The sequence below is a fragment of the Triticum urartu genome, chromosome 1A, assembly GCF_056163025.1.
Source record: "Triticum urartu cultivar PI428250 chromosome 1A, HENAU_Tu73, whole genome shotgun sequence".
NCBI classification, from domain to species: Eukaryota; Viridiplantae; Streptophyta; class Magnoliopsida; order Poales; family Poaceae; genus Triticum; species Triticum urartu.
In genome coordinates, this window is record NC_141873.1 from 527,589,471 (window position 1) to 527,615,407 (window position 25,937).

Consider the following 25,937-nt stretch of genomic DNA (forward strand, 5'->3'; position numbering starts at 1 on the left):
AACCACTAGCAACTAGGACAAAATATACGTCCTACTAAGCACTCAATATATACCCATTTCACAACGGGCAAAGAGCTGGCTTGCGGTTGACCTTGTGAGGAGTTAGTTTCTCAACGGTCGCGCGGTACCAATAGTACGGCGGTAGTCCGTTAGTCGTGCGTCCACAACTCTTCACTTTAGTTTTCATTCAAGTTTGGCATGACAGCTTGGTTAGACGGTCGTTTTTGGTTAATAACTATATTTTGCTATCGTGGAGACGACGAGGAGTGGCCTATTGTTAAATTGTGATCCAAATTCTAGTACCGTATTGGACTAGACGTAGTATATACGGTGTGGGTCTTTTGCGTTGGTACCGACGCGTACGAGTACAACTCGTTTACTTGTCCTACAAGGACTCCTATGTGTTGCCCTCACATATACCCCATGTAGTCGCACCTCAGACGGCATGTCGTCTCGTGCTTGTAATACTCCTCCTCATAGTGATTGCGCTTTCGTGCGTCCGTGGTTTTCTCCCGCAAAGGTTTTCACATAAAAATCCGTGTCTCTTTGTCTTGTTTATTTCTCGTTATTATTTAACAAGTGGTATACAAAGATGAGGTTACAGATACGAGATTTGAGATCAAGAGTTAGGCTTGCGCGCGCCGCAGCCGCCACGTGACCAGGCGATCCGGCTTCGGATCGATTTCCGCTGCAGCGCTGTACAAAGCCGAGACCTACAGGAGCTTAAAAGGATTCGCTGGCGATCCGTCCGACCACAAGTTCCGCCGAGTTGCCGCTGCTGAGCCGCCGCTTATCCTTGCTAATATACGCAGCGTCACACGCGTGCCTGATCTGCTACTACTCCACGCGGAAGCAACAGCTGTGCGTACAGGCTTCCGACGAGACGCTGCTGCTGCATCTACACGTGAAGGCTCAGGTTCCAGGGATATTTTACTAGTAGATCAGCCACCTACTAGTATTCATTACGTGAAGCTACTGTTTTGGTCTCCAATTGCTACGGCCACTTCAAAAGCTACCAGGTGCTATTTGTTTTAGTTCTTTGTCTGCATATTAATTCAATCAAGAATTTTTCTACGGGCTTGTACTACTTTGTGTACACAGATTTATCTATTCATGGCTTCCATGAAGTATGATCTTCCGCTGCTGGATTGTGACACAAGGTTTACCCTATGGCAAGTCAAGATGCGAGCGTTGTTGGCACATGCCGACTATGATGTAGCACTGGATAGTTTTGGGAAGAACCGAATTGAGGACTGGACTGCTGAGGAGAAAAGAATTGATTGTAAGGCTTTGTCACAAATTCAACTCCATTTGCATAATAATATTTTGCAGGAAGTTTTGAGCGAGAAAACTGCCGCCGCTCTATGGTTAAAGCTGAAAGGGATTTGCATGACTAAAGATCTCACCAGCAAGATGCATCTGAAGCAAAAATTATTCCTGCACAGGTTACCCGAGGGAGGTAATGTTTTGAATCATATTTCAGAATTTAAAGAGATCATATCTGATCTAGCTGCACTGGAGGTTAAGTATGAAGAGGAAGATACTTCTTTAATGTTACTTTGTTCACTGCCAAGTTCTTATACCAATTTTAGAGACACCATATTATACAGTCGTGATACTCTCACGCTTAATGAAGTTTATGAAGCTTTGAACTCTAAGAAGAAGATGAAATTAATGGTGCCACATGATGGTTCAAGTTCATCCCAAGCAGAGGGATTATCTATTCGTGGCAGGACAAAAGAGAAGAACTCCAATAATGGAAACAGAGGCAAAAGTAAAAACGGCTACAGGGGCCGGTCACAATCCAGAGACAAGAAATATTGCAGATATTACAAGAGAGACGGGCATGACATCTCAGAGTGTTTCAAGTGTTGCAGAATAAAGAAAAGAGGAAAGGTAACAAACAAGGTGAAAATTCTGCTAACGTTGCTCGTGATGATAGTTCCGATGATGCTCTTATCGTTATTGCTGGATGTGCTGAGACCAATGATGAGTGGGTACTTGACACTGCATGCACTTTTCATATGTGCCCACATAGAGATTGGTTTATTACTTTTGATTCCACTACTTCTGCTGGTTCCGTTTTGGGTTTTGATAATTCACCATGCAAGATTGAAGGCATAGGTTCTATTCGAATCAAGATGTTTGATGGCATAATCAGAACTTTGACAGATGTTCGGTATATTCCGAAGATGAAGAGAAATCTTATTTCTATGAGTGCCCTCGATGCAAAGGGATACAAGTATTCAGGTGGAGATAGTGTTTTCAAGGTCACCAAAGGCTCCCTTGTTGTGATGAAAGGTGATTTAAGTTCGACCAATGGTCTTTATTACCTTCAAGGTTCTACCGTTTCAGGTAACGCTACTCCAGTTATTTCAAAGAATTCTGATTGTGATGCTGCTAACCTTTGGCATATGCGTCTTGGACATATGAGTGAACTTGGTTTGGCAGAGTTAAATAAGAGAGGTCTTCTTGATGGATATGAACCTGGTAAGCTGAAATTTTGTGAGCATTGTATCTTCGGCAAACACAAGAGGGTGAAGTTCAACACTTCGACTCATATAACCAAAGGTATTCTTGATTATGTGCATTCTGATTTATGGGGACCATTTCGCAGAAAGTCACTAGGTGGTGCTAGTTACATGCTGACTATTATTGATGATTATTTGAGAAAAGTTTGGCCTTATTTCTTGAAGCATAAATATGAAGCATTCTCAGCATTTAAGGAGTGGAAGATTATGATTGAAAGGCAGACTGAAAAGGCGGTGAAAATACTTCGCACTGATAATGGTATGGAATTCTGTTCTAAGCAATTTAAGAATTATTGCAAGTCTCAAGGCATTGTCAGACACTACACCGTTCCTTATACTCCTCAACAAAACGGTGTTGCTGAGCGTATGAACATGACCATTATTTCTAAAGCTCGTTGCATGTTGTCCAATGCAGGTTTGCATAGGCGTTTTTGGGCTGAGGCCGCTTCCACTGCTTGTTATCTCATTAACCGTTCACCATCTATTGCTCTTAATAAGAAAACTCCAATTGAGGTATGGTCTGGTTCACCTGCTGATTATTCACAGTTGAGAGTTTTTGGTTGCACTGCTTATGCTCATGTTGATAATGGAAAATTGGAGCCTAGGGCTGTTAAGTGCATCTTTCTTGGTTATAAGTCTGGTGTTAAAGGTTTTAAATTGTGGAATCCTGAAACCCAGAAGGTTGTTATTAGCAGAAATGTTATCTTTAATGAATCTTCTATGTTACATGATGTTTCATCTACTAATGTTCCCGTTGAGAGTGAACAACAGCCTATTGTTCAGGAGCCTACTGATCAGGTGGAGCATGTTATTGATAAAGGTGATACATCTGGTAATGAAATTGTTGATGCACATGATGAACCCATCGTTAATGATGATAATGTCACTCCCACTCCAAATAAGCCTATTGTTCCACCCAGTTGGAATCTCACACGTGACAGAGTCAGGCGGGGTATTAATAAACCAGACAGGTTAATTGAAGAGTGCAATATTGTTTCTTTTGCTTTATCTGTTGCAGAAGAAATTGAAGGTAATTCTGAGCCTTCTTCATATTCCGAGGCTATTATTTCCGGTGATAGTAATAAGTGGATGACCGCTATGCATGATGAGATGGAATCACTTGAAAAGAATGGCACTTGGAATTTAGTAAAATTGCCTAGAGAGAAGAAACCTATTCGTTGCAAGTGGGTTTTCAAGAGGAAAGAAGGTGTTTCTCCTAATGATGAGACAAGATATAAAGCAAGGTTAGTTGCTAAAGGTTACAGTCAGATTCCAGGTATTGACTATAACGAAGTCTTTTCTCCTGTTGTGAAGCATAGCTCTATTCGCACTTTACTCAGTATTGTTGCCAAGCATGATCTTGAGCTTGAACAATTGGATGTTAAAACTGCATTTTTACATGGAGAATTAGAAGAGGATATTTATATGGAACAACCTGAAGGTTTTGTTATTCCTGGAAAAGAAAAGCTTGTCTGTAAGTTAAAGAAATCTCTTTATGGATTGAAGCAATCTCCAAGACAGTGGTACAAGAGATTTGACACCTTTATGCTCTCTCAAGGTTTCAAAAGGTCTAATTATGATAGCTGTGTTTATTTGAAAATTGTCAAAGGTTCAACTATTTATTTGCTTCTTTATGTTGATGATATTCTTATTGCTGCAAAGAGTATGTCAGATATTAATGAACTAAAGAAGCAATTGAGTAATGAATTTGAGATGAAGGATTTGGGTGCAGCAAAGAAAATACTTGGCATGGAAATATCCAGAGATAGACTATCTGGAAAAGTATATCTAAGTCAGAAGGGATATATTGATAAAGTTCTTCGTCGTTTTAATATGCATAATGCCAAGCCAGTAAGCACTCCGTTAGCTGCACACTTCAAATTATCATCAGCTTTATGTCCTAAGTCAGATGCAGATATTGAGTACATGTCTAGAGTTCCCTATTCGAGTGCAGTTGGTCACTTATGTATGCCATGGTTTGTTCTCGTCCGGATTTATCATATGCATTGAGTGTTGTCAGTAGATACATGGCTAATCCTGGAAAAGAGCATTGGAGAGCAGTTCAGTGGATTTTCAGATACCTGCGAGGTACTTCTAATGCTTATTTACAATTTGGGAAAACTCGAGATGGACTTGTTGGTTTTGTTGATTCTGATTTTGCTGGTGATTTGGATAAGAGAAGATCACTCACAGGTTATGTTTTTACCATTGGTGGTTGTGCTGTGAGTTGGAGAGCAACTTTGCAGTCTATTGTGGTTTGTTCCACTACTGATGCCGAGTATATGGCTATTTCTGAGGCATGCAAAGAAGCTATCTGGTTGAGAGGTTTGTACACTGAGCTTTGTGGAGACTCATCTTGCCCTACCGTATTTAGTGACAGTCAAAGTGCTATATATCTTACAAAGAATCCAATGTATCATGAGAGAACAAAGCACATTGATGTCAGATATCACTATATTCGAGATGTTGTTGCTGAAGGTGATTTGAAGGTATGCAAGATAAGTACTTATGATAATCCTGCTGATATGATGACAAAGCCAGTTCCGACCAATAAGTTTGAGCTTTGCTCAGGCTTAATTGGTATTTCTCACTAGTCCTATGGACTTTAACGCACAAGGTGTTTAACCTGATTTGGATGGAGTTATTCACTTTCTTCGACTACTGGAGGGAATTTGGCTCAAGGTAGAGATTGTTAAATTGTGATCCAAATTCTAGTACCGTATTGGACTAGACGTAGTACATACGGTGTGGGCCTTTTGCGTTGGTACCGACGCGTACGAGTACAACTCGTTTACTTGTCCTACAAGGACTCCTATGTGTTGCCCCTCATATATACCCCATGTAGTCGCACCTCAGACGGCCTGTCGTCTCATGCTTGTAATACTCCTCCTCATAGTGATTGCGCCTTCGTGCGTCCGTAGTTTTCTCCCGCAAGGGTTTTCACGTAAAAATCCGCCTCTCTTTATCTCGTTTATTTCTCGTTATTATCTAACACCTACAAGAGCATAGAGTAAATCCACTAGACCGCTATCACCACCACGGAAACACACACGCCACATAGCTCACAAACGACGTCTTGTGAGTGCCTCATCAATCGTGCATCAAACATGCCATGCAAGGAGGCCACCATTGAAGCTTTAGACGGTTAAGGGGTCCGCTTAGGGCTCAAATGTGTGATACATTAAGTACTCACATTTGCGCTAGCCAGTCCATCCACAAAGTGCAAAGCCAAAATGGCCTGTTTAGCACATTGCACACCGTTGTTCCGGTTTGCCCCGTGCGTTTTCTGTTGTCTGTGCAATGTGAGTCAGACATCGTGCACGTTTCAATTTGCTCATGTACCTGCGCCTAGGCATTATATAAGCCCGGCTCATCTTATGACCTAACCTTATCTGGTTGAGACACGGGCGGCGTGCTCTCTCTTTCACACACACGCACGCACGCACACACGCGCGCGCGCATACTTCTAACAAGATGGCACGGCGCAATACGGGAGGACCAACACCTCCTCCTCAAGTAGATCTGGTATTTAGGACGAGGAAAAGGCTACGTAATCACTCATCGCTCGTGGGAGGGGCGAGGACGAAGGAGGGCTAGTTACCATCATGGAGGAGAGGAGCTAGAGGTTGCACGAGGCCTCGTCAATGGAAGAGAAGAAGAAAATGTACCGTGTGGTGCCAGCGCGTAAGGAGAGGGGGAGGATGTCAGGCAACTAGGCGTCGGCACACACATGAGGAGAGGAGGGGAATCTCGGGCGCTATAATGGCAACAGGGGGAGGGGGAGGATGAGGCCGTTTGTCGGCGAGGGATAAGCTCCCGTCCCAATCCATGTGCAGCGTATAGTCTTAGATTAAGTGTCGTCACAGATGGAGACCCCGTGTCGTCGTGATAGGAGCGAAGGAGCCACCGACTGATATGCTCTATAAGTTTTTCATTATATTTTGCATTGAAACCCCCTAATCACCGCGGATTCTAGTGGTATTGTTTTGGGTCATACATGATCCATTGTTCCGTACCAATGTGATGATGTACCTTCAAGTTAGAGGTTGATCTATTCCTGGATGAAAGCTATTTTCTTTTCTACTATGCCCCTTCTAATGACCCAGTGCCACCGCACAACAAGGATGGCCGCCTTATGGAGTTCGAAGGACCAAAGATCTCAAGACGGTTTTGACAAGGGCAACAAACTGTCAAAATCAATCACACACAGTCGCCGAATGAAGGCATCTGATGATATGTTACTGGATATATTAGTAGGTAGAATATTAGGCCATTGGTCGGCTTGGAGCATCCCGGAAAATAACGCTAGAGGGAGCTCACCAAATGCCTTGAGACAACAAGGGAGATGACTAGGTAAACAAGAAGTTGTGGCGGCACGATGAGACAGGAAGGCAAAGATGATAACAAGCCAATGAGCCAGGGTCAAGGATTTAGTTATCGGGTAAACATATCGGCTGCCACGCGGTTACGATGGTTCCCAGCCTCCCATGGTAAATGTTTTTATTGAGCAAAAGATATTGTTTTTCTAACACTTGGATTAAATTTTAAAAGTTGGTCTCTCCGCAGCAAGGATCACTGGATATATTCCCCCCTACCGGTGCAACCCCCCCCCCCCCCCCCTCCCCATGTAAAAAATGGTTATTCTATAATGAAAACGTTAATCAAGGTTACAAGTTAGAACAACAAGTAGGGAAGTAAAACCGAAGGCATGTGCAACTTGCTGCAGATAAACCGTCGAGGTACGGTAGGCGGGAAGCTAAATATCACAATTCTTTCAACTTATAAGAAATTATGGTAGTTGGGTGGAGGTGACAAAATTTAAACTAGAAAAACTTAATCTAATAACATTATCATGCTCATATAGATTCCTCATAACAAGTCAAATATAATTATATGGCTCATGGTAGACACCTCTCATCGCACGGCAGGTCCGGTGTCCATTGTTGGGACCCTGCCAAAATTATGCTCTTTCTCAAGTGCAGCTCTCTGACTTGAGTTTGTAGACTTGTTTGTAGAGTAAGCATCATCTGTCCAGTTTATGTCATCGCTATTGGTGCCGTTGTAGATGCCGCTGTCAGACCCACCGTCAGCCAATTCCTCCTCTAGATTGAGGCACTCTTGAAGTTGAGCAACGACATCGGTCATGGTGGGCCGTTCTGCCAATGCCTCAGTGGTGCACTTCAGCGCAATAACAGCGGCTTTCCACATACTATTTATGTCATGATCACCATGGATCCGCACATCCACCACACCCTCGATGTTTCCCTGTGCTAGCCGTTGTTGCACCCACTCGATGATGCTGATGGTATGTGGGGTGCGCAAGATGGGTGGCTTCCCAGTGACAAGCACAAGCAACACGATGCCAAAGCTGTACACGTCACTCTTGCTCGTGGCCCGCCATGTTGTCTGGTAGCTGCACAAACATTTCAAGTTTACCTAATACATACGCAGATCATGGCATGCTACACAAAGACTTCAAATCAGAGGGAGAGAGAACATACTCCGGATCCACATATCCTGGTGTACCAACGATTCTGTTTGTGGAAACATGTGTGTCATCATTGTGATGAAAAGCCTTGGACAGGCCGAAATCAGCAATCTTAGCCTCTAATTTGGCATTTAGCAGGATGTTTGTGGCCTTAACATCCCTGTGAACCAAAGGTGGATTGCATCCCTTGTGTAGGTACTCCAGCCCTGCACACCAGCAGTCAAGATTGAAAAACATAAACATTTATCAACAAAGGTGAAAACTCTGCTTTCAAGCACATACCTTGAGCGGATTCAACTGCAATTCGGAGTCTCTGTCTCCAGGGTAAGCATACCGCATTGTTGCCTTTTCCTGCGAATGATCCGACATTGTGAATGTCAGACTACTTATTCAGTTCACCATATAGATTAGTAATAGTTAAATATTGTTGGTTTGAAAAGAGCAAGTTAAAATGCACCGATCACCTTGCAATGATAGAATACATTTTTTTTTAAAACTGATTTTTTTCATTACCTGAAGTCTCTACATCAACCTAATATACATACATACATACATACATACATACATACATACATACATACATACATACATAAATACATACATACATACATACATACATACATACATACATACATACATACATACCAGCAAGCAACTTGTGTACCTGAAATGTGCTCTTCTAGGGTCCCCTCTGACATGAACTCGTACACAAGTGCCATGTGCTCCCCATCCTTGCAGTATCCAATCATGGAGACAAGATTCTTGTGATGTATGAGGGTTAAAATTTGAACCTACACAAGTGACCCGAAAAATACTTCACAAATTTATTTTCACAATTTCCTGATACTAATGCATGCCTAGAAACTTACTTTATTAATAATTTTAGAGGAACAATGGTAAAATATTTTCTTTATAATTTGAAATTTTACTAGTGTTCGTGTTCCGACAGCATGATTATGGCGAAGTTTCAAGACTTGTAAAATATAGCGAAGCAAGAAATACAGAGAAACGGGAGTGCAGTTATGTAAATTCTACCTCCGTGAGGAATTCCTTGTCGCCTTGATTGGAGGACTTTGACCGAATCTTCACGGCTACTTGTGTACCATCCTCTAGTGAGCCTTCATAGACATTACCAAACCCTCCCTTGCCAAGCACTCGTCGGAAGTTGTTGGTTATTCTCTCAAGTTCGATGTAGGTGAATTGACGAGTCTCCAATCCAAGTGGACTGTTCCCATAGCCATCCTTTTCTGTCCTATGCCCATCGTTTTTCATTTCTTTATGTGACTTGACGGAGTTGTTCATAGATTCTTCACATGCGGCAAAATGTAATGACAAACATTAGGACTATTCAAGGATGGGGAGGCATATCAGATAGTTGATGCGCTGATGCTAAATTCTCACCTGGATTTCTTTGTCTTAGAAAGAAAAAGAGCGCTACTGCCACTAATACCAGCACCACAATGACAGCTATAAGGACAACACCGTAGATGGCCAACTTGTTCTTCGTTTTAGTAGGCTGGCATGAATTGCCGTCAGTGCAAATGTCTGGGTTGTTGCCATGTCTACCAGAAAAGGAATTGGAGATTATTAATGACAAATAGTAATTAATTACTCGAGTTACATAGAATTGGAATTGGAATTGGTAGGGTGGGAGGGGGTACCTTAGATTCAGGCTGCCATCTTGAGTCCTTTTGAGGAGCTCAGGTGAGATTGATCCATTGAGGTGGTTGCCTGACAAATCTCTATAAATACAAATTACTAGTACTGTATACATGACTCAAATATTTAACATGAGGTCGCAAAAAATAGACTAAAAGATAAGTCGGCCTACTTACAAAATTGTCAATGATGTCAATTGCGAAAGGGCGCCTGGTATTGAGCCTGTCAAGTTATTGTTTGACAAATCCCTGCAACATAAAAAAACAAGATCTGTTCTCTAATCTTTTTTGGTACAAGCAGCAAGTAAAATGTCACCAAAATAGATCCAAAACCATTCACGTACAAGTACTGGACGGCCTTGAAATTCGTGAAAGAAGAGGATATATCACCATTGAGGCCACTAGAGGAAAGATTTCTGCAAAGTGCAAATATCGAGTGTATCAGATCCACTAGACTTGGTAGTTATGTAACCTGATATATATATCTCCATTAATTTTGCACTTCATGCTTTATTAACAGACCAGACAAAGCATTCTCTTCAAAAACGGACCATTGTTCCATATAGATATATGAATAATCAATTCTTACATGCTTATTATCCTTGGAGAGTTGTCACTGGTGTAGCTGCATGTCAGCCTTTCCCAGACCATAGTCTTTGGAACACATGGGTCACCCATCCAATTCTTCTGCACCTCATAATTCGCTTTGATCGCCATGATGGCAGATACTGCAGTTAATTGTTAATCACAACATGTTTTGATTAGCATGCGTGCTCGACCTGTGTGCCTAAAGAATTAATCATAAGCTACATGTCAGTTATTTGCATAGGAACGTACCATCCTGGGAGTCAGTGGCAATGTTGGTGGCGGAGATGACGGAGAAAAACTCGACGGCACTGATTACAGGTGGTAGCGTCGAGTTGGCGGTGGCGTACATGGAGATGTTGTACTTGTTGTCTCGGTAACGTGCATTTCCATTGGACACGAAGCCCGTGCCAAGGTAGTGTGGGCTAACAGGTTCGGGTAACTGCATGTCGTTAATGCTGATGTAGAACTGGCGCTCGGCGTTGCTAGGAAGCAATTGCAGCTCGGAGAAATGCATGATGATGAGATATCCTAGGGACTGGTTCTGGGGCTGAGGGTTGGGGCTCCAAATGATCTCGAGGTTCATGGCGGCATTTAGCGGCGTGACTGCCGTCTGCATCACCATCGATGGTACCTCGAAGACATCGCCATCACTCTGCACCGTCTCCGTAGTTGATATGCTGCTCCACATTTTTGCATCACTCTTAGGGAGCCATACACGGTCGTGTGGATCTACAGGGTACCTGATCAATCAATCATGTTTGTGGTTTGTATTAACAAACCCCCCACAAAGCAGTTCGCATTAAACAATTAACATCGTTGGCCTTTGATTTAGGAATGTTACAAGTAAACTAAAGCTTTAGATAGTGGTAGAAAAATCTATGATTTTCTCTAGTGCAATGCATATAGTTAAACTACTACTTTGAATTAAATATGGGAAAAGTATAACTTTTTTGTCCCTCAACTATTACAAAAATATAGACATGCTCCCTGACTTCCAAAATCAGCAAAACTTAGTCCCTCAACTTCTCAAACCAGATTAGTTTAGTCCCGTATACCACTTCGGGGGGTTTTCATCTGAGGTGGACACGGTTTTGACCAAACTGACACATCACCCGGGTTTAACCACCACAACCCATGCCATTTTTCTAGAAACACAACCCATGTTATTTTACTGTCCCCAATTCCTCCCCAGACGCGGCAAAGCTCGGTGAGATATATGTGGTGGAACGCTTGAGTGGCCGAAGTGAGATATACGTGGTTTCAATTTTCATGAATAACCAACTAAAAATGTGTTTATGAGATTATTCGTACTATAACAACTATGTATTTGTGACCAAACTATTTGTCTATGTATTCACATCTGACCAATTTTTTGTTTACTTCAACATATAAATTATGTATAGCTTATATGTAGGATGGGCGATACAGGTCCACCTATTCATTGGAACTGTTAGCATGGTGGGGTGAATAAAATTGTAATGTTGGAACAACTAGAATTGCATACTAACCTGCTATTTGTCTTTTAGGATAGTTCAGTGACCTACCTCGTCGTAAACTATGCACCCAAATTGTCTTGTTGTACAGATTAGTTGTATTCTATAGATTTTATTTTTGTAAAAAAATTATTACTCTTTAGTTACAAAAATCCAAAAGTTCATCTGAAGTTGTAGTACTAATTATATGTATCAGTTCCATGAGTAACCTAAATAATTTCTTCTTAAAATTCGTATATGCTATTGTATAGTTTCAAACTATCATCATTTTTATCCATTTTAGCATTTTTCATGGCTTGCTACCTATTCAAGAACAATTTCTTTATATACTGGATAAATGATGCATATCCATATCATTTTGTGTGTGCACTCATAACGTAAGTATGGAAAAAATATATTGCTAATAGTTGTCAAAATAGAGTAACTTGTACTTTCTCTCAAATGTAGGCCTGCAAACTGATATGTCGTAATGTATGCAATAAAAAATCCAAATTGCTCATTTGTATTATCCATATTAAATTATTTTGGTACGGAAATCTAACATGTTTCTGCAAGCTTCACAACTTTCACTACTAAATGTAATAGTTTTTAATTTTCCTATAGAAACATTTATGCGTCAAACTGTTATTTTAGCATATGATGTCTTGCCCTCAGTGTTTATCCTCGTACCTGTCTTCGGAGCAGTCAACAGTTAAACTATGGTATTTATTTCTTTCTATATTGATAATAAGTTAACTATCAAATGAGTTCACAGACGGCTAGGGTTTCTCGACCTCTCATCGGCGCCGCCGCCAGTCTGCCTCATCTCATGTTGCCTTAGGTCCATGGAGGCGTGGAGGACCTCGGCCCTTGCCGGTGGGAGGGTTCCTACTTCATGTTTACATGTTTTTTCAAGGCCGATAAGGGTTTGTGTCCTGTTCAAAAAGGTGTGGCAGCGGTGGCTCCCTGAAGATGGCATAGGCTACTCCCTGCATTGCCCTCGTCCTTGTGGTGCGTCTACTACCGTTGGAGGGCGTGTGGAGGTGTGTCTCCGACGGATCATGTGGTATTCGGTCAGTATTGGTCTACGATGGATCTCCGAGGATCCATTTTCCTTTCGTGTTCGTTCATATGTCTACAAGTTTGATCTTTTCTATCTACGCTTCTCTTCATCATTGACGGTTGTTGTTCTGGTGCGCTGATCCTATGGAGCGTTAGCACGATTACTTCTCAACTATCTACTACAACAAGTTTTGTCCAGTTCCGATGAGGGAGGGCGATGATGGCGCCACGCCTTTGGCTCGCTCAAGTGGTTGTAGTCGTCGCTAGGTTGTCTACGAATCTGGCTGTGGTTTTTATTATTTCTGGTGTTCATTATACTGCCATGACAAATGATGAGTATATAGTAAATTTTTCTGTAAAAACATATCATTTTATTAATATAGGTGATACCTAAAAATATGGGATATATCATTTTCAACATTAACATCTACCTACTAAATATTTATCTATCAAGATTTTGCATTATATTCGTCCACTATTTGTTAAAGAACTATAAATACATTAGTATGTGTATCCATTTTTGTGTCCTTACTTCCACAATTTACAAAGTATGGAGGTCAAACAATACCAGCAATGCAGCATGTTGGTGGCTCGTTCTAGTTGAGGTAGCAATCTCGATATGATTTTTATTATGTTTGAAGTGTTTTGTAGTTCTAGTAAACTTTTATAATAGATCTAGGTGTTTTTTGCAAAAAAAAGAACAACACGATATCTTTGTTTGCGCCCCATAATAAACATTGCAAATGCATTGCTAATTTTTTTTGGTATTTCTACTATATGCATTGCAAATTATCGCGCATGCCACAACAATCCCCACATTGTCTTAACATGCACATTACAAAATCTGAACTGTATTCCTTTAATAAATAATGCTTCAGATCTACATTTTAGTTAAGCTTCAATGCTTACAATAATAGTAATTCCTCTTGGGATTTCCCTTGAAAAAAATATGTGTGCCAAATAACCACTTTAACATCTCTTGCATTATTGACGGATATTTAATGTCTCGGACATATTGCCTCGATTTTAGTAGATAAATACTGAAGTATTTATCCTCAAGTTATTCTGCATTGTGTTTCCACAATGCTTGTGAGAAAACTATATATGCGCTTCTGCCTATATGGCGATTTATTTAGTCTTTACTTAAACTTAAAAAACAAAAATTAAGTATGTTGGATCAACAACACAATATTCTTCATTAGTCCAGAATAAAGATCGCAGAATTGCTAAATTTTTCGTATTGCTACTCAATGGATTGAACATTAACTTGCAATTTCTCTCGAATGACATTCCACCAAGATAAAAAGATCTTCTGCACACTAGAATTTGGTAATATCTTGTGTTTGACACCAACTATGTCAACAGGTTATGGATAACCGTGCCCCTAATCTCAAATTCAGTTGCTTCCCACCGGTTCAACTTCCAAGACAAATTCATGTTTTTTTGTGTGTGGGAAGACTAACTCGTATTGGACACGTATACTTTATTGTATTAACAAAGACAAATAGTTGCATGCATTTATTTACAAGTGCAACATATATTTTTTACATAGTCATAAATTGATGTATTACTTAGCAAACATGTTTATCACAATAACTTAAAAAAATAGGCGGCTTGGTCATCCTATATAATTCATTCATGTTAATACAAAATATATATTAGAAGGGTGTACTAGTAGGCACGAAGAAGATATCATGGGATGTACTAATTCTTTCATGTTAATATTGGAAGAATGTAATAGTAGGCACCAAGAAGAGATCATGGGCTCGAAAAGTGCAAACTGTGGACGTGTCCATCGAAGAACATAAATAATGTAGTTCTACATCACAAAAAAATCAATAAATTGTGTACATACACAAATAGATATATAACACGTTTAGGGAAGTTTTCATAACAATATACTTTCATACGTGCCGGTGACCAAAAAACAATATGTAAACAAACATGGGCCATTCTCTTTTGTTGTTGTGCCGGGTCTTTTTTTGTGCAGCTTGCAAATCATAATATTATTAAACGAAATTTTACAGATCCCTAGTGAATATATATATAAGTTTTCACCAAAAAATGATTTATTTAAACTTGGAAATATCATTATTTAATCATTTGAAATAAAGCCCTCCGATGCACCCGTCCACCAAAACTTCGCTCTCTCGTGGGCATATCTAGCTAGTATAAGTGAAAGACTAAAAAAGGAGGTAGTATAAGTGAAAGGCCAATTAGTCAATAAGTATCAAACTCTAGAGGCATATTCTTAAAAATTATTCATGCTCAACAGAAATAAGTACTCTGTATCGGATGCAAGGCGACATAGATGGAACTGGTTAATGTGTTGTTGATGGATATTACTTTGTGGCAGCCGCTAGCTGCCTTTGTAGGCTATCCATTTTTCTTTTATGGTGCAGGCTGTTCTTACTCAGACTATCGGAGCATAACCAATCAGCTCCCTAGTTGTATTTAGGAGGTCATTTGATTAAGCATAAGGTTTGATTGAAGAGGGATATGACGGACGTGATGGACAGATGAATTAGATTGGTTATTTTTTTTAGGGGAAATTAGATTGGTTAGTATAAGGTATGTGCACGGGAGGAGAAGGAACTAGACGGTTCTAGTGGGCACTTGCTAGGTATGGCTCCCGAGTGGACAATATAGTTCAGATTTCACTATTAGTTGATGTGCAACTTTCTCTTTGCTAATGGATGTGTGGATTTCACTATTTGCTAACTCGGCCAGCTGTCTAACGGTGGATGTGCAACTTCGAATGTTGTTCTATCCAACTGCCTAACAGTGATGTGCAAATTTCTCCCGTATCCCTGTGAATGTGTAGTTTTTCCTTGCTAGCACCCCGGCGAAACAACCCTTACTAGAGAGATGTGCAAAGTTTTTGCATATGGAAGCGTGTGAGGCCGGCCGCTCATTTGAGCGATCGAGTGCGCATCCATGATTAGATAATTACGCAACGAAATATGTGCTATTACTTGCAAGCATGGAAGGTGCAACGGACGTGTTTGGCTTGGACAATGTTGCATACGTGTGCAAATTGATTATGTTCATGTGCAACTTTTTTTTGTTAACATCATACATTCGTGTGCGACTTTTCTTTGTTGCATGGATCTGCATGTGCGAATGGATCGATGAGATTGCAAATATTTGCGTATAATATACATGTTGTGAAGGTATCAGCTCATGTGCGGGTCCACATATGGTTATGAACTTCTAAGAGCATCTACAGTCAGGTGTCTCAAACCCATCTCAAACGCTCGGTCAGACGGTCCAGTCGTTTACCTCTCACGAAAATTTGACTCATAAGGACGCCTCAAACGCCCGGACTAATCGGCACCCCTCATATCCAACACAAATATGGGGCAGATATGAGGCGCCCGGGGGCGTCCGACATGTCGAACCCGGCCCTTGCTGGCCCACCCTACCCTAAATATATTCCTCATCCACTCGCCGGACCAAACCCTACCCACTTCACTCAACTCCCCTCCGCTACCCAAGCTCCTGTCCGACGATCTTCGGCCGTCTCCAGCACGGCGGGCAGCGAATCCGAGACCTTCACCTCCAGATTGGTCGACACAGAGCTCATCCCACACAGCCCCGAGGAGGAGATGGCCGTCCAGTTTGCGCTCCACCGCTCCCGAGAGGATGCCCGTGCGAGGCGGCGCTCGGACTCCTTCCGTCGGGAAACCATTGCGTCCACCGAAATAGCCCATGGATCCAGCGCTAGGTGTGGCATCGCTGGCTCGCCGGACGTGGTGGCAGGCGCCCTACCCTTCCGTTGGCGCGCCGAGGCCATCGACACACCATGGGCATCGTCGAACGAAAACATGGTGCAGCATGCCCACCGTGTGAGGCAGCAGGCGCGGGAGATGGTGGTGGACGTCGGCGAGGCAGTCGCATTCTCTAGCACCCCGTATGGTGTGGCAATCCGGGCACCACAACCGCGTCGTGGTGGATGTTGCCGGCTCATCCCAAGATGGATCCATCATCGATCTAATGTCCACCGACACTGTTCGGGTTCTGGGCTCCGACAAGGAAGAGCAAGGCATGAGAGACGGCGGCATGTTAAGTCCGATGAGCCGGCTCGTGTCCCATGCCCTACTATACCTTTCCAACACGACCGGACGAACATTCTGGGGACCGCAGTCAGCAGCCAGACATGGGCATGGCGGAGCCGGATGAGCTCCACTTAAAGATCAGTTTACGTTCCATCTAATAATATAGATATGATGTGTGTGTTTGTAGAAACAAATATTAGAGGCGTGAGCAGTCACTGTCCGCGGACACGCCCGGGCGCGTCCGCGGACATTTGAGGGGTTGGATTAGCCCGGTCCGGCTGTAGATGCTCTAACGGTAGTTGTTTAAAGCTCTTCCAAATTAATGGTCACATGATTCTAACAAATGTGAGATTTTTTAGCTATTTTTTTTCCGGCCAACCCATTATTTACTTTTAATAGACAAATAGGAGTAGAATCTAAGGCCTGTTATTAAAGCTCTCCTAAATTAATGGGTTGATGTTTCTAATTAATGTGGGATTTTCTAAACTAAATTCTTTATTTTTCTTTTGGTTAACTCATCATTTATTTTCAATATATAATATATTAGGAAAATAGCACTCTTTCGTTCATTTTCTTTATGTATTCGCCACAACTGTTTATTAGAAATATGCCCTAGAGGTACTCATAGAGATTATTCTATTATCGTGAATCCATGATTTTTTTTGTTCCAAATATTTCATGAAAAATAACATTTGTATTGATTGGTAATAATGTGATTTATTTATGAAATTCTATGCTTGAATGATTATTATTAAGTATTCTCTAGTATGGAATTGATGTGAGGACACATATGAATATTAGACTAGCACATGTATTGGTTCATTACCATGTTTCGCAGGTCATGGACAAGGAGATGTCGAATCAATAATGTGAACACACGCTAGAGAACATGGGGTTGGACAGACCCAACATGAGACATGCATAGTGGGAATGTTTTGCAGTTGCCCCTTACAATGTGTAGGATATGTCCTTAGACCTGAGATTACTGCATGTACTTTGGATGTGTAGTGACCTACTTAGGGTTACCGAACGCTACTCTATAATTGTGGTGTTATAAAGCATGTATTGAGGCGTGGTGGATCAAGATAAAATTACCCCTCTATAATGACAGAGATATCATTGTGCATTTCGAGTGATCGGACCCAGAAATGCATGACCATGTTACTCAATATTAAAGAGTTGACCTAATAAAGGATTCCAAGTCATGTGATCGAGAAAAGAGAGGTCAAGATTGAGCTTGACAATTATCATGAGGCAAATGGAGTGGCATGTGGGTAACATTGTGAATGTTCAACTGATATGATATTTATGTGATTTTTTGGAATTGGCATGTCATGTACCAACTAGTGACCAAGTTGGAGTACTTGGATCATGTCCAAACGTGCATGAACATAAAGGGTTGCGCACTTAAGGGGTTGGAGCCTAATTCAGAGTAGGATCTGAATGAGAGTAGGCGCAGAGTCCCAATGAGCCTCTAACTTTGAAACCCATTACAGAGACGTCTATATAAAGAGAAGGGTACAAACATTTTTTGATTTAGCCAATTCACAGTTGCTGAAACCTAGGCACCACTTCCGCCACGCCGAAAGTCGCCCGTTCGGATATAGCAATCTGGGCGAGTGATATTACTCCCTAGATTTGTGGATACTTTTAAGGCATCGCACATGGGATACTTGGAAAAACTGCACAAGGGTTGAACTAGTTGCTCATGTTGGCTACATGATATGTGGTGTGCAGGGTACATGACATTTTTGCATGCCATTTAATGTTGGCAACTCTTCTAATGAATGTGTATATTGTGTGCCTGTAAAATATTCTAGCAATTTTTCTTATTGCAGGGCTACTGTAAAAAAAATCCTACTGTGTACACAATTCACTAAAATAAAGTCTGTGTAATGAGCCCACCAACACACATGTTCATGCCTTTCGAAGCGTGTGCGTTGGACACCTCGTGAAACACGTTTTCTTACTACCACGAATCGGGTCGATGGGCCCCAAATCGCATGTACACATATTCTAAACTCGAATGATATAAAACTGACATCAAATTTATTGGTTTTCCATGTGAACTCCCTATGAGCCGTCGGATCCCGTGCACAAATTCCTATTTTTATGACTCCAAATGCACCCTCTGAGCTAACTGCGTCATGCCGACAATAATTGGTTCACTTAGGATGGCAGTTTGAGCAAACAAATTTGGGGCGGCAATTTATGTTTGTAGAGCATGACAATTCTCACGTTTTTTTGTTCATGTAGGGCCGTAATTTCCTTTGGGCCGCATGCTAAACCCTGAGCTGGAAATTTATTCATTTCTTTTTTTTGGCTGGCAAATTTCTTCATGCTACAATTATGGCAAATCTCCAAAAATGCATGGAAATCACTCTTTTGCAGCATGGCGATTTCTGTCAATCTTTACACAACATGACAAAATTATACTATAGAACACGCAATTTTTTACAAACAATTTTATAAGCTTTCATATGGTAATTCTTGAGCGTTTGCTGAGTGTTAGTTTAGTGAGCAGAAATGTTCGTTCGATCCTCCCTACCCGGGGAAACGATCATTCGCTCAAGTTAGCTTTCTAATGCAACATGAGATGTATATTGGGGCCATATTCTAAGTCAGGTCAGAAAACCTAGCAGGATATTTTTGTAACATATGATGAGGGTTTGAGATTTTCATAATTAGTCGAGTATGTTTTCATTAATTAATCTATCTATATCTATACCTCTATCTTTATCGAAAATATCTATACCTCTATATCTGTATCTATAGTAATGTTATTCATCACCTAGGGCGCATAATACGTTATTTTGCACCTGCAGTAAGCTTATGACCGTTTCATAAAAAATAAGTTTGATATACAAATAGTTATGTTCATATTGATTGAATACTTAAAAGTTGGCATAAGAAAACCAAAATATAAGTCATAATATGTTATTTTCTTATGTTCTCGTTTTACTTCTGACTTCAGACAAAATTTAGGGGATGTAAAAATACAGTGCAGTGATGCGCGATCCTTTATTTCTATATCTATACCAATATAAAAAGAGTGAGTTGTAGAGAGATCCAACAAATCTCCCCCATCCAACCGCATATATCCTATGGTCTACGTCTATCTAATGTTTAGCGTCCTCCACTAATTAATATCATAGGCCGGAGGTCAACCTCCTTTTCAAAAAAAAAACTAATTAATATCATACCTAGTATCAAAGTCAGGATGATCAAAGTAATTATATCCTAGTACCTAACGTTAATATGAAATTTATATCTTGCCTAATATATTTTTCAAGTATATCTTGTCTACTAAATTACTGTGCAATACTGTTAATATCTTACTTATTATTAACATGAATTGTATGTACACAGTTAATAGTATAGTTCTCTAACAGGAAAAGGACAGAGTAAAACAACTGAAAATCTTTTCCGCACCTGACGATGCTGGTGTCCGGGGGCGCGAGGTTCAGCCTGTGTTCCAGAACGAGACCCTTCGTCAAATTTGCCTGCGGGTAGAACTTCTTCTTCAGCGGCCTCAACTCCAGGTCCGAGATGAAGGGCGTCCCGGCGCCGGTGTTCAACAAGCACACATGAACAAACTCGTCCGGCACAAACACGACGGCCTCGGCGGTCACCTCAAGATCTGGCTCTGAGATGTTTACGGTCTGCCAATAGTTGACACCGACGTGCAGATCAAAAATGGGTAGACTGCCGAGGCCGTCGTAGTCGCCGTACATGAACGAGGCACGGAGGAGGTACTTGCCCCCGGGCACGAGGGACCGGAGCGTGTAGCAGTTCCGCACGCCGTCGGGGAAGCTGCGCACGCTGTGGTAGCGTCTCGAGAGGTGCGTCGGCCTGACCATGTACTGGGCGGAGATGTTGTGGGTGGAGCCAACGTTGCCGATGAAATCGGTGTCGCTGGTGTACAACAGCTTGGTGGTGTCGTCCACGTAGCTCGTCGTCTTCCCGGCGAGCCCGCAGTCAATGCTTATGAAACCTGCCATTGACAGTACGTGGACGAACCCCCGTGAGCTAATTACATTGTGGAATAGCCTTACTAGGGATTTTGAGCTTACCGTTGACGTCCGGCTGGGCACGAGCTTGGAGTGCGCCGCCCGTGGCAGCGACGGCGAGGCAGAGAAGAAGCAGCCATGGACTTGCCGCCGTTGATTGCTCCATTGCATATGCAAGAGCAGTTAATGGGGCCTAATATACCTTGTTGGTTTTCGGTTGACAAACCCCGGCGTAATGATCACATCAACACCACCATGATTGACAACGTCCGCTGCACATCGTTGTTACCAGTACACAGCCTGCACGGCGCCGTACGTACGCGTCCGACTCGAGGGGGCACACGAGGAAGTTTGCACGGTGGGTTACTGACGGGTATACCCTACCCTAACCTTCTCTTGAAATCTTGTTGTGGTGCCAAGAATTCAGTGAGAAGCGGGTATCACATTGGGCGAGAGTTGGCTTGCTTTACAGCAAGGCGACGTGCTTGCTGGCCGGGCGCACGACTTGGAAGACCAGTTCCGGGCTCGGGTCTTCATACCTTATTCTCCTGACTTTTGCGCCGATCTAAAGGTTAGAGTCCTCCAATATTCCTCTGATAATCGTTTGAATTGAGACCCTTAGATGAAAAGGGCAATGGAGTTGAGCAAGTCAACTCCCATCTCTTGTACTTTGTGATGTCAATATATGGTTAGTGCGGATATGGGGCGGTTGTAGCCATTGTTTTGAACGTCTCAGTTTTTAAATTTTACTTCACCTAGCCATAACTTCCGTCTTGTTTGATTTTGCTACTTGCCAATGTGATTATTCATCTGTATGTGTTGGTGTTAGCTTTTTTTTTTGGACCATGCAAGAGAACTGCATGTGATCATTATAGAAGAAAAAGAAACAGGTACCAAGTCCTAAGCAACATACAGAGAAGCGACCAAAACAAGATGAAGACAAGGGGCAACACAAAGTTATACAAACAAGGATTCAAAGCACCTAGCCCCTGCCTTAAAGTGTTGGTTTTAGCTTTGTGCATGGTAGTTATACTAAGGTGGATGTATGCTCTTGTGCTTCTCCCTTGATGCTTCATTTTGAGTTAATAGAAATCCATCTTTTTAACAAAAAGGATACCTCCTTCCCCCTAAAGGGCCCTATTGATTCGTAGGAGGTTTTATTCCGGACGGACCACGTCTGGCAAATCTATTCACTCCACAAACTCTCTCGCGCACACTCACATTTTTCTATCACGAAGGATCCCTATACATCGGTGGATGCGTCCACACACGCCCGTTGGTAGTAATTCAACAGTCCCCATTTCCTCCTGTCCACAACCACATTCCCCATATCCGAATACCCAATTTCGTACAATGCATGCAACAACGTAAAACATACGTAGATCAACACCAAGATTGAACGAGAAATATAGATAGACTGTTTCACCGGATTCTGCTTCATACAAAATATTCATATAGGTGAGGCGGAGATAACCATTTTCGGGCCCTTGCCCTTGAGGTCGGTGGCGCGACGGTCCATCTCCTCCGTATACACATACGCGGCGGGAGGATCATCGTCATCGTCGTCATGGTGGTGTTGCTCTCAAACAGCAAGGAGTTGTAGCCTGATAGGCGACGGATGGTGCGGGCTTGTTCCCGCGCGTCGTGTGTCGACTTCGCACTCTCCTTCTCCCTCACAAGGTGCTCGGACGCCTTGAGCCCGAGGAGGAGCACCTTCGGGTTCTTGCACCATGGCTAACGAGCGCCACATGACCCCGAGGAGGAGCGCCTCCTCTGGTCGACGGGGATGGAGAGTGCACGCTGGCAGGAAGAGCCGGGCTCTGCCGCACCCGCTCCCCATTGCTGCTCGTGTCGGGCCGCCTTTGCCTCTAACTCCGGCATGCACATGCGCACAGGGGCCATGGGCACGAGCACCCACCGTTGCCTGGGCAGTGCTGGTTCCGGAGGGGAATGTGAGACGAATGCCATGCTCCTCATCTAGAGCGGCATGGGGCGGGACGGGCGGGGCATCGGACGGGCGATCATGTCCTACGTTCCGTTGGCGGGACCCGCAGGAGCTAGCGGTAGATGCTGTTAGAATAAATTCGAGGCATATCGTCGATCATTTGAGGACCAAGCAATCACACGAGCACAACACCGAGATTTGTTAACGAGGTTCACCGATATGGCTACATCTCCGGAGCTTGACTATGGGCGCTCCTCCCCATGACACCGCTACAATACCGCACCCGGTCGCCCTGGACACCGGCACAAACCGCCGGCTTCCCCTACGTTCCGGTGCTATTATGTTGGCATAGGTTACATCGTGTGCCTATCCCTGCTATATATGAGAGGCCTAGGATACAAGTGTCCTATTAGGACACGACTCCACATCCTATGTAAACACAATACAACTCAGAGTCCAACTGTAACCTAACTTGTACACAATATTCGACACAACTCTAACAAACTCCACCTTGGCGAATATTCTCCACCACCTTGAATTCGTCAATGCGTCAAACTTCCATGTACATTGGACTTGAGCTTATCCCATGAGAACCGCTGCTACTCCAAAGACTCCATGTGACTCCACCTGCAACTTGTAGTCCTTTCTTTTCTTGACCACAGTCAACACTCGAGCAAAATTAAGTTTCTCGTTACTCTAATTTGTGCTCCCAACTTCCAGAGTATCCGTCCAACGCCATCACACATTGATCACCGGCCTGCGTGAAAGTGAACAACTCACATATTGGGTGTCACACAAGAGTTACCTGAACTCAACATCATCGCTCCTTTCTTGACCGTCTGTCTAAAACTTGAAAAGATTTCACCGTTGCTTTTACTCATCCGAAGTCAAATTCGCAGTTGTCTCACCACATGTATGACCACCAGAGCCTGGGCTCCAGTCCGAACTGCATGTCACTCACTTTTTCCGCTGAAATAGGCTTCGACTCTCTGACGTCTTACATCGTAACCCCTCAATCAGCACCAAATGAAGTCTTCCGTCAGACTCCAACTCCACCTTCAACATGACTCCATGGTAGATCATCAGCCCACCCCTGCGCCTCATCGACTTCAAGCTCCGTGTATACGTCCCGTTCCTGCCTTCCACCAGAGTCCGACGTGACCACGTGTGCGCGTATACCCGAGCAACCGAACAGATTCCAACGCTTGGACCCAAGTGCCTCCTCCCGGCCTGCCGCTCGATAGGGCCCAACACACCTTGGCCAGCCGCGTGGTTCCCCTGGCTGCTTCCGTGCGTCGCCTAGCGCCACACCTGCGCCACCGCCCTGGATGCCTGCCCTGCGCGCCGCTTTAGTCGGATCCTCCTGCTACGCAGCGAACGTGTTACGCCGATACCAATTGCTTCGATCTTCCAGATATCGATCCGTAATCTCATCGAACCTTGCTCATGATACCACTTGTTAGAATTAATCCGAGGTACGCGATCGATCCAACAAGGAACAAGCAATCAAAGCACAATGACGACACCGAGATTTGTTAACGAGGTTCGGCGAACTCGCCTACTCCCCGGGGCAATGACTACGGGCGCTCCTCCCCGAGATACCGCAACACCGGCCACCCGGGCGCCGGCACAAGCCGCCAGCACCCCCTTGCGAGCCTGTCGCTATCTAGTCGTCATGGGTTACAACGTGGGGTGCCTCCTCATATATAAGAGGCCAAGAGGACAACGTGTCCGACTCCGACACTACAAGTATCCTACCCACACTACAACACCAAGTCCAAGCGTAACCCAACTAGTATAAAATATTCGACACAAACACAATAGATGCAATGGAGTTCAAGCTCCCGTCGGTGTCCCGACGCGAGCGGTAGATGGCGAGCTCCTCTTGCCCGCGTGTTGCTGCTAGTTTTGGAGTCCCCGTCCTTAATAAGGTCGTCCCAGTCAATGGGTATCAGGTTCGCTGCCAGAGTCGTGGCAGGGACTTGGCCATGATGGGAGGGGACATGCATGATGGATTTGAGAGGAAGCAGAGAAGATGAGGGGAGCGGAGAGTGCAGCCAGTGGGATGGGCTGGACGTGCAGATTGCCCTTTTGGGCACGGGAGATGTGGCCATCCTGGAGCCAGATGACAGCGCCGTTCTGGAGCCGTCGGCCGTGACCTAGGATCCAACTTTGGTGGGGCAGTCCTGGAGCTTGATGTCGACGCCGCCCTGTACGTCGGAGCTAGTGTCCGCACTGGCCTCCTGGATGGGCCCCGAACCGTGGTCACCACTCCATGAGCATCTGCAGGTGTCGCATGCACCTCTGGCGGTACATGGCCCGCCCCAGGCGGCACCGGCCGGCCTGTGGCAGCCCCGCCATTCATCGACCTCATCAAAGACGATGGCGGCGGCGACGAGAGAAGCCGATCTGGGATTGCATTGAGGTTTCTTTTTTGTTTTCTTCAGTTTTAATTAATGTTGGGGATATCGCTTATCGGGAACTTATCAGTCAAACCATGATAAAGGGTAAATCGTCCAGTTTATCGGCATATCGGCCAATTATCGCCTTACCGGCTAATTTATTACCGATTTATCTTATCGGTCAGACAATGGTACGCGATAAATCGGCTGATTTATCGGAATATCGGAAGGTATTTTGAACAGTGGTTTTAATTCAAGTTTAATGGACAGCGGGGAGTACTTCTAAACTAAATTTGGATTTAATATATTATATAAGTCTAAGTTTCATTTGTTTTATCGTTTTTATGTTTAAATTAAGGGTAAATGACCAACATGATGTGTAATGTGTCAGCCACGTTGTACGTGCTCGGTTTGGATTGTTCACCCTAAACAGACGAAATCCAAGCAAAACAAACGTTCGTTTAGCGGTGGTGCGTCGATGTTGGCATTTAAACTTCCCTCTTTTCTCCTTTTCTCCTTGGAGGCAAGAGTTCAATCAATCGCTAAACTTCCACCTTTTCCCCTTCTGACCTCGCCTCCGTCGTTTGGGGTTTGGGATCGTACGTTAAAGTTGGTCTTTAAACTTCCCCTTTTCCGAGAGTTCAGTCAACAACCGCCGGCTAAGCTTCCCTTTCTCGGTTTCTCCCCTTCTGACCTCGCCGCCGGCCAATCGGGGCATCCGCC

At 43.4% G+C, this 25,937-nt stretch overlaps 1 protein-coding gene across 1 annotated transcript; it reads right to left on the bottom strand.

The window, feature by feature from the left end:
* Positions 1-7,341: 7,341 nt before the first annotated feature.
* On the bottom strand, positions 7,342-21,033 carry LOC125537515 (putative LRR receptor-like serine/threonine-protein kinase At1g05700). Its single transcript, XM_048700840.2, has 13 exons — positions 20,931-21,033; positions 20,290-20,851; positions 10,515-11,005; positions 10,267-10,405; positions 10,022-10,093; positions 9,855-9,926; positions 9,681-9,761; positions 9,421-9,581; positions 9,055-9,326; positions 8,684-8,810; positions 8,302-8,370; positions 8,033-8,225; positions 7,342-7,944 (listed from the first exon to the last, which is right to left on the bottom strand). Exons 1-13 carry the CDS (start codon positions 21,031-21,033, stop codon positions 7,446-7,448), a joined length of 2,841 nt encoding a protein of 946 aa, XP_048556797.2. The 3' UTR covers positions 7,342-7,445.
* Between the last annotated feature and the right edge of the window lie 4,904 nt (positions 21,034-25,937).